We start from the raw sequence: 16,465 nt of genomic DNA, 5'->3' as shown, positions 1-16,465 counted from the left end.
CTGTCCTCTGAAGGGAGTAGTACACACTGTTGTAGGAAATCTTCCGTTTCTTGGCAATTTCTCGCATGGAATAGCCTTCATTTCTAAGAACAAGAATAGACTGTCGAGTTTCACATGAAAGCTCTCTTTTTCGAGCCATTTGGAGAGTTTAATCGAACCCACAAATGTAATGCTCCAGATTCTCAACTAGCTCAAAGGAAGGTCAGTTTTATAGTTCCTCTAAACAGCTAAACTGTTTACAGCGGTGCTAACATAATTGCACAAGGGTTTTCAAGGGTTTTTTAATCATCCATTAGCTTTCTAACACAGTTAGCGAACACAATGTACAATTAGAACACCGGAGTGATGGTTGCTGGAAATGGGCCTCTATACACCTATGTAGATATTGCATTAAAAACCAAACGTTTGCCGCTAGAATAGTCATTTACCACATTAACAATGTATAGAGTGTATTTCTGATTAATTTAATGTTATCTTCATTGAAAAAAACTGTGCTTTTCTTTCAAAAATATGGAAATTTCTAAGTGACCCTAAACTTTTGAATGGTAGTGTATAACAAAATTAATCTGCCCAAATTTCTGAAACTTAAAATGGAATTAACTTTACTAAAGGTGTAGAACATTTTGCAGAGCTATCAGTGGAAGTGGATCCAATTCTAAGTTAATTTATTTTCAAATTGCCGAATATGTTGGAGCTGTACATATTGTTTTGTATAAGTGTATACACACGCTTAAAAATTAGGAACTGAATCTGACTCTTGTTAATTCCTTGAGGAACCGGTTAAAATGCTGCTCACATCCCATTTGTCTGCTGGCTTCTCCTGCAAAATACTTCTGCCCAGTCATTATGATGCCCTGGTGACATAAGGCACAGCACAGCAGTAGCATTTATGTACACTCTAGTGTGCAGCAAGTTGAAAGGGTTTGGAGACTTAAGGTTAAAATGATCAGTAAAGATTTCCACAATTATGTTTGAGCATCCAAACCTATACATTCTTGGGTCTTCTATGTGAGTATTTGCACTCCAAAACCTACTGTATATCATGATGCAAGGAGTTAAGAAGTGAGGTTTTCTAGAACGATCATAAGGGGAACCCAGAGATATCGATAGAACCTATACATTAGAAAATTCTGCTCTGATTCTGTAATCTAAAATTGCTTAAAATATCCCATGTTATTTTCAGCTATATTTACATCTTGATTAATTTTACCTTGCCTTTTAGGTCTATATAGTTCCATGGATAGCTGGATGATTGTGCCCAATATCAAGCAGAACCATTACACTGTGCATGGACTTCAGAGTGGAACGCGTTACATATTTTTGGTCAAAGCAATTAACCAGGCTGGGAGCAGACACAGTGATCCGGCAAGGCTCAAGACTAACAGTGAGTATATTTTGTACATTGTTTGGTAAAGCTTGTCTTATGGTGTCCTCCTGGCCTGCTTCCTCCAGACCCCAGTGTATGACAACCAAATTACTTGCATTGAATAATATTCTAATCAGCTATCCCCAGACATACTAATCTTCGGTATACGGTAAATTAATTTCTTTGCTGGATCCTGTAAAATCTATCAGTGACATTATTTATTTATATACAATGGATCCAGGTGGTAAGGGTATAAGGTGGGGGCCCATGGTGGTGCATGGCCCTTGCAGGATTGTCGTGGAAGAGATGGAATGGAGACCAGGAGCTTGTGACAATAAAAATGTTACTAAGCTGGTCTTCACAACACCACTGGCCACAGCAGGCAAATTAATACTTCTCAATATTAGAGAAACAGTCTTTTACAAGTGGTGGTTCAGACTAGCGGCCTCTATTATCATGCAGAGTCTAGGGCACTTCTTCCTGATGCAGGGAGTGTCCGATAAATTCAGGCCTACTAGGCTTCAACATACTCTACTTGCTGCACTAGTAGCTCTGCTCCACAATGGATTGTATTGGATTTTCCATATGGATTTGTGGATGGTAAAATTAGCAGCAATTACGCTACGTGTGCAGGGGGCCTAATTCTGCATTTTGATGTGCGTACATTTACCACCTGACCAACAGTGGTAGCTGGATGGGGTACAAATGTGGGCCCTATCTTTAAGCTAAATATACTATATGTATGAAAAGATGTGATGCATGTACGTTATGGAGAGGAGGCAATTGGATCAGGAGTGGCAGAGCAGAGTTCACAAAAATCTATGATTTCTGCGTCTTAACCCCATGTTAAACAAAGCTAATTGTGGCATAAATAGACAGAGGCAAAAGGGGAGAACTTTTGCGCTCAAAGTAGAATAGAGAAGTTATTAACGCACATCTATAGGAGAGTGAATACTCATCATATTTTATAGTAGTTAGTGATAGTATTCATGTAATATTCCAGGTGGTCCTTGAGTGGTTTAGCACGTAGTACCCAGTATTTCTAGTGGTCAACATGTATCCTTCTCGGTCATGGATGGCTTACAGGTTAAGGCCTCATGCACACAAACGTATTTTTTTCCTCCTGTAAATACTGGCGTAAATACGGGTACTTTGTCACATGTATTCGACCCGTATTCCACCAGTATTTATGTATTTGATCCGTATTCCACCCGTATTTACGGACCCGTTTTCTCTGCAAAATTGCACTGCACTAATCGGCAGCCCCTTCTCTCTATCAGTGCTGGATAGAGAGAAGGGGTAGCCATTTCGGGCAGAGTTTCCGCAGCGTAAGGGAGCGATTGTAAGTAAAAGACGTTCATACGTACCCTGGCCGTTGTCTTGGTGACGCGTCCCTCTTTTGACATCCAGTCCGACCTCCCTGGATGAAGTGGCAGCCCATGTGACCGCTGCAGCCTGTGATTGGCCTTTGATTGGCTGCAGCGGTCAAATGGGATGAAACATCATCCCGGGAGGCCGGACTGGAGGAAGAAGCAGGGAGTTCTAGGTAATTTAACTTTTAATACTCTTAACTCCATCGGTAGTCACTGTCTCGGGTGCTGAAATAGTTACTGCCGATCAGTTAACCTGGACAGTGACTATCCCCTGACGTCGCCTAGCAACACTCCCGTAATTACGGGTGCACACACATAGCCACCCGTAATTACGGGAGCCCCATAGACGTAATTACGGCCTGAAATAGGACATGTTCCATATTTTTCAATGGCTAGGGCACCTTCCCGTAAGCAAACGGGAAGGTACCCATGGCCAATAGAAGTCTATGGGCCCGTAATCAATGTGGTAATAACTTCTGAATGCTTTTACCTATCCAAGTGATTCTGAGATTGTTTTCTTGTGACACATTGGACTTTATGTTACTGGCAAAATTTGCTCGATACATTCAGTATTTAATTGTGAAAAACACCAAAATGTAGCAAAAAATGGCAAAAATTAGCATTTTTCTAAATTTAAATGCATCTGCTTGTAAGACAGGCAGTTATACCACACAAAATTGTTGCTAATTAACATCCTTTTATTTTTCTAGGACGTTTCTAGAACTTTAGCAGCAATTTCTCACATTTTCAAGAAAATTTCAAAAGGCTATTTTTACAGGGGCCAGTTCAGTTGTGAAGTGGCTTTGAGGGCCTTATATATTAGAAACCCCCAATAAGTCACCCCATTTTAAAAACTTCACCACTCAGAGTATTTAAAACAGCATTTATAAATTTACTTAACCCTTTAGACATTTCACAGGAATTGAGGCAAAGTAGAGGTGAAATGTACAAATGTAATTTCTTTTTGTAGAAATTCATTTTTAATCCATTTTTTTTGTAACACAGCAGGTTTTACCAGGGAAACACAACTCAATATTTATTGCTCAGGTTCTGCAGATTAAGGAAATTTCCCACATGTGGCTCTAGTGTGGTAATAGACTGAAGCACAGGCCTCAGAATCAAAGGAGTGCCCAAAGGATTTTGGGGCCTTCTTTTTATTAGAATATATTTTAGGCACCATGTCAGGTTTGAAGGGCTCTTGTGGTGCCAAAACAGTGTAAACCCCCAAAAGTGACCCCATTTGGCAAACTACACACCTTAAGGAAATTATCTAGGGGTATAGTGAGCATTTTGACCCCACATGTTCATTGCAGAAATTCTTGGGAGTAGGCCATAAAAATTAAAATCTAAGTTTTTTCAAAGAAAATGTAGGTTTAGGTAATTTTTTTTCTTTTCCACAAGGACTAAAGGAAAAAAAGCACTGCAAAATTTGTAAAGCAATTTCTCCTGAGTAAAATAATACCCCACAAGTGGTCATAAATGGCTGTATGGACACAATGCAGGGCTCAGAATGGAAAGAGTGCTATTTGGCTTTTGGTGCTCATATTTAGCAGGAATAGTTTGCGGAGGCCATGTCACATTGGCCATGTCCTGAGGGGACAAAACAGTGGAAACCCCCACAAGTGACCCCATTTTGGAAACTACACCCGTTGAGGAAATTATCTAGAGGTATAGTGAGCATTTTGACCGCACAGGTATTTTGCAGAAATTATTGGAATTAGGCCGTAAAAATTAAAATCTACATTCTTTCAAAGAAAATGTAGGTTTAGCAAATTTTTTTCATTTCCACAAGGACTAAAGGAGAAAAAGCACCACAAAATTTGGAAAGCAATTTCTCCCGAGTATGGCAATACCCCATATGTGCTAATAAACTGCTTTTTAGGCACACAGTAGGCAGGGCCGATTCTAGATTTTCTGCTGCCTGAGACGAAAATTGAAATGGCGCCCCCCCAGGCTGTTCTACATCACTAGCATCCTCCTCAAACTCCTTTGGATGCGCCACTGACTTATACTTCCCTGGCATGTGCGGTGCAACAATGAAGTTGGGCAAAAAACGCCTCATTGCACAATGCGTGCCCATGCAATAGCGCATCCGGGAAAGTTGGAGGAGACAGGTAGTGATGTGGAACAACCAGGGGGTTTCAATGAAGCATGGAAAGGTGGGTTTGGAGTCAGGACTGTGTGACTCTACAGGATAGCGGTACCGACCCATGACCCTTTATAGAGTAATAAGCAAATGGCATGCGCCGTTTTAATCAGTTGATTTGATATATTTTGCTGCATCTGAAAAAAGCCATACAGGGGAATGTTTGGAAATATTGTCAGGTCATGTATTACCGCATGGTGGCGGTTCAAGGGGTTAAACCTATCTGACAGGTTCCCATTAAATATACAATAAATTGAAAACAATTACATGTGTCCTGCAATTTTATTATTAGAAATATATCCTATATAATTACAGCTCCAGAACCAATCTCTGACGTATACGGCTCCAGAACCAAGCTCAGTACACATATACAACACCAGAACCAGGCTCAATACATATATCATGCAGAAAGAATGATCCAAATTTCCACTGGTGTGTATATCTCGCTGGTACTTGTGGTTCCACACAGAAGTGAAACTGCAGAAATGCAACTGCTTGCTGTGTATATCCTCGTACGTGATGTTCTAAATCTCCAACAAGGGAGAAAAAGGAGATAGTGCACTACCTTTTGGAAACTGCAAATTCCACGACTTTATTCCATACTTACAATAATGGATATAGATAAAAGCATAAGATAAGCTCTTGTAGCACGCCAAATAATGCAACCCGACCCTGGGTTTCGCCCTTCTGGCTTCCTCTGGACACTTCAGACTGTACATCTACAACCGTCTGAGCGGTAAAAAACTATCATTTTGTCTCTGTTTTTTGTGGTGTTGAGGATTTCACCTCTTTTTTTTACCTGCTCCGGTTGTTCATCTCCTTGTTGAGATATTTCAGTGAGTAGAGAGCTGAGTTGCATATTTGGTCAATACATATATATTCAGCACCAGTACCAAGCCAAATACATATATACAGCACCAGAACAAAGCTCAGTACATATATACATCACCAGAACAAAGCTCAGTACATATATACAGCACCAGAATCGAGCTCAGTACATATATACAGCACCAGAATCGAGCTCAGTACAAATATATAGAACAAGAACCAAGCTCATTAAATATATACAGCTCCAGAACCAAGCTCACTACGTATATACAGCACCAGAACTGAGCTCAGTACATATATACAGCACTAGAACTGAGCTCAGTGTGTGTATGTATGCATGTATGTATGTATGTATATATATATATATATATATATATATGGTATCAGCATAAATACAGCTAAGTACAGAGATCATTTGCAAATTCAGTTTAATCCCTGCCGTATAGGTTTGTACGGCGTAAGATTACAGCTGCCAGCATGGTTCGAACAATGGTAAGGATATGCTAGGAGATGCTGTTTCACAAAAAAAAAAATCATACCACCCATCAACCCGCTGAAGATTTAACAGTGACTACAGTACTGATTAGAGGAAGAACAAACATTTACAGTGAGTGACTCACAGGTGACGACGTCTCAGAATCTAGCCATTATTTTTCTCTTATCTTCTCCATCCGGTCCAGACCACTATGATGACTTCTTCCAGCCACGGCCCATTTCTGCAGTTTGCCGCTCAGATTTCTTCAGCTTTTCACTTTTCAAACATGTCCGCACCTATAAACGAAGATAAAATTCTCATGTTGCCAAACACTACACCAAGAATATAATGGCACCAAAACAGTGTGTCATACACACACACACACACACACACACACACACACACAGTGCCCCCCTGTAAATAGGGCCCCTTTAGATATTGACAACCTATAAATAAAAGAAGGTCCATACCCGGTAGTAACGTGATATGGATACTAGGTACTACTTCATGTAGTGACCTACCTAAAAACGCACACATTTGTGAGTGATGATTAATTTTGGAGTATTATTATATACACGTGTATAGCCTAAATCCGACTCTTCTTCTTTGTACTATAATATTTGGGATATATATCTATTTTTGTATTTGTGTCAGTATATACTGCTCCCTGGCATTGTATTCATACATATGAAACCTGCTGTGTCCCCCATTGTCCTACTACTCTGTTGATTTTAATTGTCTGTTTACAGCTGTTCCTGTTTTTAATGGATTATTAATAAAGATATTGAACTTCTCATTTTGTTATCATTTGATATTTGGAACTATAGTTATAGAGATTGGCTGTACACTGTAGATATTGCCCAATAGAGCCCCCTGTAGATAAAGCCCCTGTAGATAATGCCACTCACACTGTTAAAGGGATTGTCCACTACCGTACAACTGATAACCTATCCACCAGATAGGTCATCAGTACATGATTTGTGGGGGTCCGATATCTGGACCCCGCACCGTTAAGCCACTCTGGCTGCCTTCGTGCATCGGCCATACATGCCGGAAGCAGTTGGCTTCGGCCACGGAATAGCGGCCGAGTTGCAGTACAATTCAAGTGAATAAGAGCAGAGCTGCAGTTCTGCAACACAGCCGCTATGCTATGTACGGAGCCGGCTCCGTACATCGCCTAATGGGCAATAACATCCGGTGCTCGCAGGCCACCGGAGCGACTGATCGGTGCAGGGTTCGGATGTTGGACCCGCACCGATGATATACTGATGACCTATCCGGTGGATAGGTCATCGGTTGTCCGGTAGTGGACAACCCCTTTAACTAAAAAAAACAAACTAACGTGGTCACCTGATGGTCATGGTCACCTGATCCTGTTCCTGCACCATCCTCTAGCAACGCAGGCCTGCTCTCTAATGAGCAGGTCTGCTGGAGCGGAATGATGACGTCACCACGCCGCCTGCGTTATTGAAAAGAGCGGAATGGCAGGGCAAGAAACTAATGTGCAGTACATACATTACACGCTACATATACACTACAATACACACTACACATGCACTATACACTACAATACATACATTACACACTACAATACACACACTAAACATTCACTATACACATTACACACTACACATGCACAATACATACGTTACACACTACACATACACTATACACATTACACACTACACATGCACTATACACTACAATACATACATTACACACTACACATGCACTATGCGCTACAATACATACATTACACACTAGACATACAGTACATACATTACACACTACAATACATACATTACGCACGAGACATACACTATACACATACAGTATATACATAACACACACTTACCTTTTGTGCAGGCAGGTGCCTATATGGATCTTTTCTTGCTGTGCAGGGAGGCTCCGGAGGAAACCACTAGCGAGTGTTGGTGAGTCCACGATGTCAGGATTTCCCTTCAATTGCAGAGCAGACACCCTGCGCGCCTCCCTCTCCGTCCCGCCACTGAGCAGGATCGCATTACAATGGCAACGGGAGAGTGGAGAGCAGGGGAGGGGGGTCAGGGAGGGGTTATTAAGGTGGCACAGGAGAGATGTGCTGTTCTTAAGGAGGCAGCACATCCTGCAGCTGCTAAGTGGAGGGAACCTCAGCCATCGGCTCTGTAATGCCACCCCCTCTGAGACACTGCATGGTGCCACCTGAAGCCAGAGGCTCAACTCGCCTCATGGTAGATGCGGCCCTGACAGTAGAGCTCAGAAGGGAAGGAGCACCATTTGGCTTTTGGAGTGCAGATTTTACTGGATTGGTTTTGGGGCGCTATGTCGCATGTGCAAAGCCCTTGTACGACCAAAGCAGTGAAAACCCTCTAGAAGTGGGGTGTTTTGCAGAAATTAGTGTGCACTCGATGTTGCAGTGTGAAAATGGGAATTTTTTTTTCCATAGATATGCCAATATGGGGTGCCCACCTTGTGCCACCATAACAAGGCAGGGTTTCCCGGTTTTAGAAACACCCTATGTGTGGCCCTAATCTTTTGCCTGGACATTCGACAGGGCTCAGGATTGAAAGAGTACCATGCGAAATTGAGGCCTAATTTGGCGATTTACAAAGTATTGGTTCACAATTGCAGAGCTCTGATGTGAAATAATAAAAGAAACTATAAGATACCTGTAAGATAACTGTAAGATACCGCTGACATCCAGTGATGGTGGCACCGACCCAGCTTCTGAGCCGGTGTTCCCCATTTGTCGTATGGATACGGCAAAATGCAGGAAGCACTAGCTTTCCATGGCGTACCCATACGGCAAATGTCGGGAAGGGATTATGATGTTAAGAGGTAAATTGTGTGAGCAGTAAACAGTACATATAATTACATTTTATTTATTTATTCTAAATAAGCTCAGAATTCTTTATAATGGTTGAGCCCTGTTTGTGAAATAATAAAACTATGGCTGCCTGGATCTGTGACCAGAGGGAGCATATTGCATAGGGATTTATACAGCTCTTGTTGAACTCAATAATAAATTCATATATAGCAAACTCTCGAAAGGGGCAACAAAAAAACTGTTTGCATTTAACACAATTTCTCCTCCTGAATGGTTTTCTTGCACCCCCCTCCCACCGTGCACCTCTCTAAAATACCTGCAATTTCTATTTTTGTTATTTTGTGTGGGCTAATATGTACAGATGAGCGTTGAAAGGTGGGTTGACTGAATTTCCACAGCCGTTGGTCCACACCCAGAGTCATACCTCCCAACTTTTGAATTTGGAAAAGAGGGACATTTTTAAGCCACGCCCCTAACCACGCCCAATATCCCGCATAAACACATCAAATCACGGCCAGATCCTTCTGCAAATAACACGCGCACATTCTCACTGCGGATCTCTAGACTGTCTGGATATCACAGATATTATGGATCCGGTTATGTCGTCTTTATGTTACTTTTCCTATCTTGGGTAGAACATTTGCTCATCACGGCAGCAGCTGCAGGACAAACCAAAAGGCTGAGAACAATGAAAGTCAAGAGGGAGACCCTGTGGTTGATGACTTTTCAATTGACAGGTAGCAGAGTTACATGATGGGGATTTTTTTTCCCAGTTGTGACTCTGCTAAAGGTCAATGGAAAAGTCATCCACCAGAGCCCCCTTGTAGATCGCTCCACACACAGCCCCCCTGTACAGAGCGCCAGACAGAGGCCCCCTGTAGATAGCTCCAGATACAGCCCCCCTGTAGATAGCTCCAGGCACAGCCCCCTGTAAATAGCTCCAGGCACAGCCCCCTGTAGATAGCTCCACACACAGCCCCCCTGTAGATAGCTCCACACACAGCCACCCTGTAGATAGCTCCACACAGCCCCCCTGTAGATTGCTCCACACACAGCCCCCCTGTAGATTGCTCCACACACAGCCCTCCTGTAGATTGCTCCACACACAGCCTCCCTGTAGATTGCTCCACACACAGCCCCCCTGTAGATAGCTCCAAGCACAGCCCCCTGTAAATAGCTCCAGGCACAACCCCCTGTAAATAGCTCCAGGCACAGCCCCCTGTAAATAGCTCCAGGCACAGCCCCCTGTAGATAGCTCCACGCACAGCCCCCCTGTAGATAGCTCCACACACAGCCCCCCTGTAGATTGCTCCACACACAGCCCCCCTGTAGATTGCTCCACACACAGCCCCCCTGTAGATTGCTCCACACACAGCCCCCCTGTATAATGCTCCACACACAGCCCCCCTGTAGATTGCTCCACACACAGCCCCCCTGTAGATTGCTCCACACACAGCCCCCCTGTAGATAGCTCCACACACAGCCCCCTGTAGATTGCTCCACACACAGCCCCCCTGTTGATTGCTCCACACACAGCCCACCTGTACATAGCGCCAGACACAGCCCCCCTGTACATAGTGCCAGACACAGACCCCCTGTAGATAGCGCCACACACAGCCGTCCCTGTAGATTGCTCCACACACAGCCTCCCTGTATATAGCGCCAGACATAGCCCCCTGTAGATAGCGCCACACACGGTGCCCCTGTAGATAGTGCCACACATGGCCCTCTTGTAGATAGCACCACACACAGTCCCCCTGTAGATAGCTCCACACACAGTCCCCCTGTAGATAGCTCCAGATACAACCCCCCTGTACATAGCGCCAGACACAGCCCCCCTCTAAATAGCGCCAGACACAGCCCCCCTCTAAATAGCTCCACACACAGCCCCCTGTAGATAGCTCCAGACACAGCCGCCCTGTAGATAGCTCCACACACAGCCCCCTGTAGATAGCTCCACACACAGCCCCCTGTAGATAGCTCCACACACAGCCCCCTGTAGATAGCTCCAGACACAGCCGCCCTCTAGATAGCTCCACACACAGCCCCCTGTAGATAGCTCCACACACAGCCCACTGTAGATAGCTCCACGCACAACCCCCCTGTAGATAGCTCCAGGCACAGCCCCCCTGTAAATAGCTCCAGGCACAGCCCCCACTGTAGATAGCTCCACACACAGCCCCTGTAGATAGCTCCAGACACAGCCGCCCTCTAGATAGCTCCAGACACAGCCCCCCTGTAGATAGCTCCACACACAGCCCCCCTGTAGATTGCTCCACACACAGCCCCCCTGTAGATTGCTCCACACACAGCCCCCCTGTACATAGCGCCAGACACAGCCCCCCTGTACATAGTGCCAGACACAGACCCCCTGTAGATAGCGCCACACACAGCCGTCCCTGTAGATTGCTCCACACACAGCCTCCCTGTATATAGCGCCAGACATAGCCCCCTGTAGATAGCGCCACACACGGTGCCCCTGTAGATAGTGCCACACATGGCCCCCTTGTAGATAGCACCACACACAGTCCCCCTGTAGATAGCTCCACACACAGTCCCCCTGTAGATAGCTCCAGATACAACCCCCCTGTACATAGCGCCAGACACAGCCCCCCTCTAAATAGCTCCACACACAGCCCCCTGTAGATAGCTCCAGACACAGCCGCCCTGTAGATAGCTCCACACACAGCCCCCTGTAGATAGCTCCACACACGGCCCCCTGTAGATAGCTCCACACACAGCCCCCTGTAGATAGCTCCAGACACAGCCGCCCTCTAGATAGCTCCACACACAGCCCCCTGTAGATAGCTCCACACACAGCCCCCTGTAGATAGCTCCACACACAACCCCCCTGTAGATAGCCCCAGGCACAGCCCCCCTGTAAATAGCTCCAGGCACAGCCCCCACTGTAGATAGCTCCACACACAGCCCCTGTAGATAGCTCCAGACACAGCCGCCCTCTAGATAGCTCCAGACACAGCCCCCCTGTAGATTGCTCCACACACAGCCTCCCTGTAGATTGCTCCACACACAGCCCCCCTGTAGATAGCTCCAAGCACAGCCCCCTGTAAATAGCTCCAGGCACAACCCCCTGTAAATAGCTCCAGGCACAGCCCCCTGTAAATAGCTCCAGGCACAGCCCCCTGTAGATAGCTCCACGCACAGCCCCCCTGTAGATAGCTCCACACACAGCCCCCCTGTAGATTGCTCCACACACAGCCCCCCTGTAGATTGCTCCACACACAGCCCCCCTGTAGATTGCTCCACACACAGCCCCCCTGTAGATTGCTCCACACACAGCCCCCCTGTATATTGCTCCACACACAGCCCCCCTGTAGATTGCTCCACACACAGCCCCCCTGTAGATTGCTCCACACACAGCCCCCCTGTAGATAGCTCCACACACAGCCCCCTGTAGATTGTTCCACACACAGCCCCCCTGTTGATTGCTCCACACACAGCCCACCTGTACATAGCGCCAGACACAGCCCCCCTGTACATAGTGCCAGACACAGACCCCCTGTAGATAGCGCCACACACAGCCGTCCCTGTAGATTGCTCCACACACAGCCTCCCTGTATATAGCGCCAGACATAACCCCCTGTAGATAGCGCCACACACGGTGCCCCTGTAGATAGTGCCACACATGGCCCCATTGTAGATAGCACCACACACAGTCCCCCTGTAGATAGCTCCACACACAGTCCCCCTGTAGATAGCTCCAGATACAACCCCCCTGTACATAGCGCCAGACACAGCCCCCCTCTAAATAGCTCCACACACAGCCCCCTGTAGATAGCTCCAGACACAGCCGCCCTGTAGATAGCTCCACACACAGCCCCCTGTAGATAGCTCCACACACAGCCCCCTGTAGATAGCTCCACACACAGCCCCCTGTAGATAGCTCCAGACACAGCCGCCCTCTAGATAGCTCCACACACAGCCCCCTGTAGATAGCTCCACACACAGCCCCCTGTAGATAGCTCCACACACAACCCCCCTGTAGATAGCTCCAGGCACAGCCCCCCTGTAAATAGCTCCAGGCACAGCCCCCACTGTAGATAGCTCCACACACAGCCCCTGTAGATAGCTCCAGACACAGCCGCCCTCTAGATAGCTCCAGACACAGCCCCCCTGTAGATAGCTCCACACACAGCCCCCCTGTAGATTGCTCCACACACAGCCCCCCTGTAGATTGCTCCACACACAGCCCCCCTGTACATAGCGCCAGACACAGCCCCCCTGTACATAGTGCCAGACACAGACCCCCTGTAGATAGCGCCACACACAGCCGTCCCTGTAGATTGCTCCACACACAGCCTCCCTGTATATAGCGCCAGACATAGCCCCCTGTAGATAGCGCCACACACGGTGCCCCTGTAGATAGTGCCACACACGGCCCCCTTGTAGATAGCTCCAGACACGGCCCCCTTGTAGATAGCACCACACACACCGCCCTGTAGATAGCTCCACACACAGTCCCCCTGTAGATAGCTCCACACACAGCCCCCTGTAGATAGCTCCAGACACAGCCGCCCTCTAGATAGCTCCACACACAGCCCCCTGTAGATAGCTCCACACACAGCCCCCCTGTAGATAGCTCCACACACAGCCCCCACTGTAGATAGCTCCACACACAGCCCGCCTGTAGATAGCTCCACACACAGCCCCCCTGTAGATAGCTCCACACACAGCCCGCCTGTAGATAGCTCCACACACAGCCCGCCTGTAGATAGCTCCACACACAGCCCGCCTGTAGATAGCTCCACACACAGCCCGCCTGTAGATAGCTCCACACACAGCCCCCCTGTACATTGCTCTACACACAGCCCCCTGTAGATTGCTCCACACACAGCCCCCTGTAGATAGCTCCACACACAGCCCCCTGTAGATAGCTCCAGACACAGCCCCCCTGTAGATAGCTCCACACACAGCCCGCCTGTAGATAGCTCCACACACAGCCCCTGTCAGCAGCAGAGCCCAGCGGGACGTTTTGCAGAACGCCCAGGACGGCGGGACCCCGGTGAGAATCCAGGACTGTCCCGCTGGATCCGGGACGGTTGGGAGGTATGCCAGAGTTCTGGTAACCAAGCCTGACGAAGAGCTGACAGCCTGAAATGTTGCCATAATGTACTGATACACACCAGTGGTGTTTTGTGTAACATGGATTATAAATAAAGTGTCACTTAAAGAATCACCTACATTAGAGCGCTGCTCGTTTGCTGTGATCAGTGACAGCAACTGAGCTGAATTGTCTATGGGGAGTCTGAGTTAGTCTGAAGTTCACCTCCTGTCTCATCAGAATCTCAGGCTGCTGCTTTGACGATTCCCTATTATTTTTTTAATGGGTGCAATGTGTGGAGCTCAAGGTCACCAGGATGTCAGTACATGGAGAGTTTATTTTCCATGACAGCAAAATGATTAGCAACTAAAAGCAATTGAATCACTGGCTATATGAAGGTAATGCTATATGCATACCTTTCTATAGGGGGAAATGCTCTCGACGTATACTCAAAATGTGTCCAATGTTCGGGCGTTAAGCATGGGCATACCTTTTTTTCTCTCTGTATTGAAAAGTATAGTTTACTATACTTTTAAGTACAAGGAACCTCGCAAAACAATATTTTATTTTACAATGGGAGTCAATAGGCAATATATACGTAACTGTAGGCAAGACATACAGTTGCATTACATTAGGGCTATGTGTTTGATGAATATATTGGTACATTTTTCCTGGTTTATATGCCGAACGTGCACCAGAAACATGATGTGAATAGAGACTACCTGCAAAACCTATACTTAGAAAAATGAGCCTCAGTAAACGGGATCCTGGAGGGATGACAGTGGAGACTAGGTTGTGATGCCCATTAGCCCATTGTAAAAGGGCTTTCTGAGGAGGCTATTATAGAACACAGGCGACAATGCTTTCTCTATCCAAATTGCATGCCCCTTTTTTCATGACCGCAGCCCTTTGTCTCAGCTGACTGCAGACATGATTTTACTGTTTTTCTAATTTTTTCATTTAAATCAAGATTGTTGCTAGTAGATGTAATATAAGGCATATTTTCTTATCACTTCAATGATTGTCTTAAAATGGGCATTTATACCCCCAAATGTCCTTTTGGGCCTTGACAGTAGTGCTGTTTTTTGTCCCTGTCCATTAATCTTTAGCTAAGTTCACACTTGCGTTGTAGAATAAGTTACTCTGATCCGTCTTTAGATCAGAATAATGGATAAAAGCGCATCCGTTAAAAAACCCAATGACATCAGTGGCATTTTTTACTTGAATCTGTTAGCGTTCGTTTGTGTTCGTTATATTAGTTATCCATTTTTTTTTACAGAGATTCAAGTGCAGAGTATAGGTTTTCTTTCTCCATTCAAAAAAAGGTTGTTTAACAGATAAGTTTTTTTTATCATTGGTGTCAATGTAAAACGGATACAAATGGATTGTAATCTGTTTGAATCCGTTATTTTGATACCGTTTTTATCCTTATTGTGATCTAAAAACGGATCAGCGTAACGGATTATACAACCCAAGTGTGAATTTAGCCTTATATAAAAACTGTAAAGTAGTTGACTTTGTAACATGAATGTGCAGGTACACTGTTACTTATTTCGATCCTATTTGTCCAGGCTCAACGATCTTGTACATTGTGTATGTCTGAAATGTTAGCAGTAGGATGTAACATGTTCTCCATTTTCTATATTAGCTATTGTTACTTAAAATTGCACATCGTCTTCCTTTCTCAGAAACATTAAGCCACAGGAAACCATCATCAGACACTTTGTACTTGCTATGTCCAAGGGTGACAGGTGCAGTGTTTCCGAATAAAACCAAATTTTCTACCCCTGCTAAGAGGAAACTGCTATTCACCATGAATTCTGAATTTAATGCTATCTCGTACTGCTAAAATGACTCTGCCCTTGTAGGATCTTGCAATTCATTGTGAACATGTATTTTCTTTATAAGCCTCGGCGCCTGTCTCAGTCTGAAATAATGTCCTTTAAAAGCTCAGACACTCAATAAGATTTCGAATCAGAAGTCTGACAAGCCAAATATAAAGCATGTAGGACCATTTACCAATAAAACTCATATCTGTGGTTTCAAATTGATTTATCTGCCTGCAGCTAATGCATTAGGTTGGTGATATGCTGGGCATTTTATTCAGTAAATGTTAAATAGGGTACAGCAGTTACTTTAAACCAGACAGTTTATGGTTAATATAGAAAAATTGGTTCAAACATGTTGTCTGTGTTCTCACAAATAATTCTGCTGCTCGAATTGTTTGCGAATGTCCTCCAGAATGCTCCCTACCGTTTCTCTAATTGCCACTGTCAGGACACTCTCACATGATGCATGTGTTGACGTGGCCGACTTTCAAGATGCTATATCATTGTCTGCCACATTATACAAAAAAAGACTGTAAACTGCAAATACATTGACAACAAT

At 45.3% G+C, this 16,465-nt stretch overlaps 1 protein-coding gene across 1 annotated transcript in view; it reads left to right on the top strand.

Moving 5' to 3' along the window:
- Positions 1-16,465, top strand: part of MID2 (midline 2) — a 393,352-nt gene that overhangs the window by 343,519 nt on the left and 33,368 nt on the right. Inside the window, exon 8 of the mRNA XM_075835586.1 lies at positions 1,223-1,384. Coding sequence (XP_075691701.1) covers positions 1,223-1,384 — 162 coding nt within the window. The remainder of the gene's footprint in view (positions 1-1,222; positions 1,385-16,465) is intronic.

The sequence above is a fragment of the Rhinoderma darwinii genome, chromosome 8 (genome assembly GCF_050947455.1).
Source record: "Rhinoderma darwinii isolate aRhiDar2 chromosome 8, aRhiDar2.hap1, whole genome shotgun sequence".
NCBI lineage: Eukaryota > Metazoa > Chordata > Amphibia > Anura > Rhinodermatidae > Rhinoderma > Rhinoderma darwinii.
This window is presented reverse-complemented; position numbering and strand designations above follow the sequence as displayed.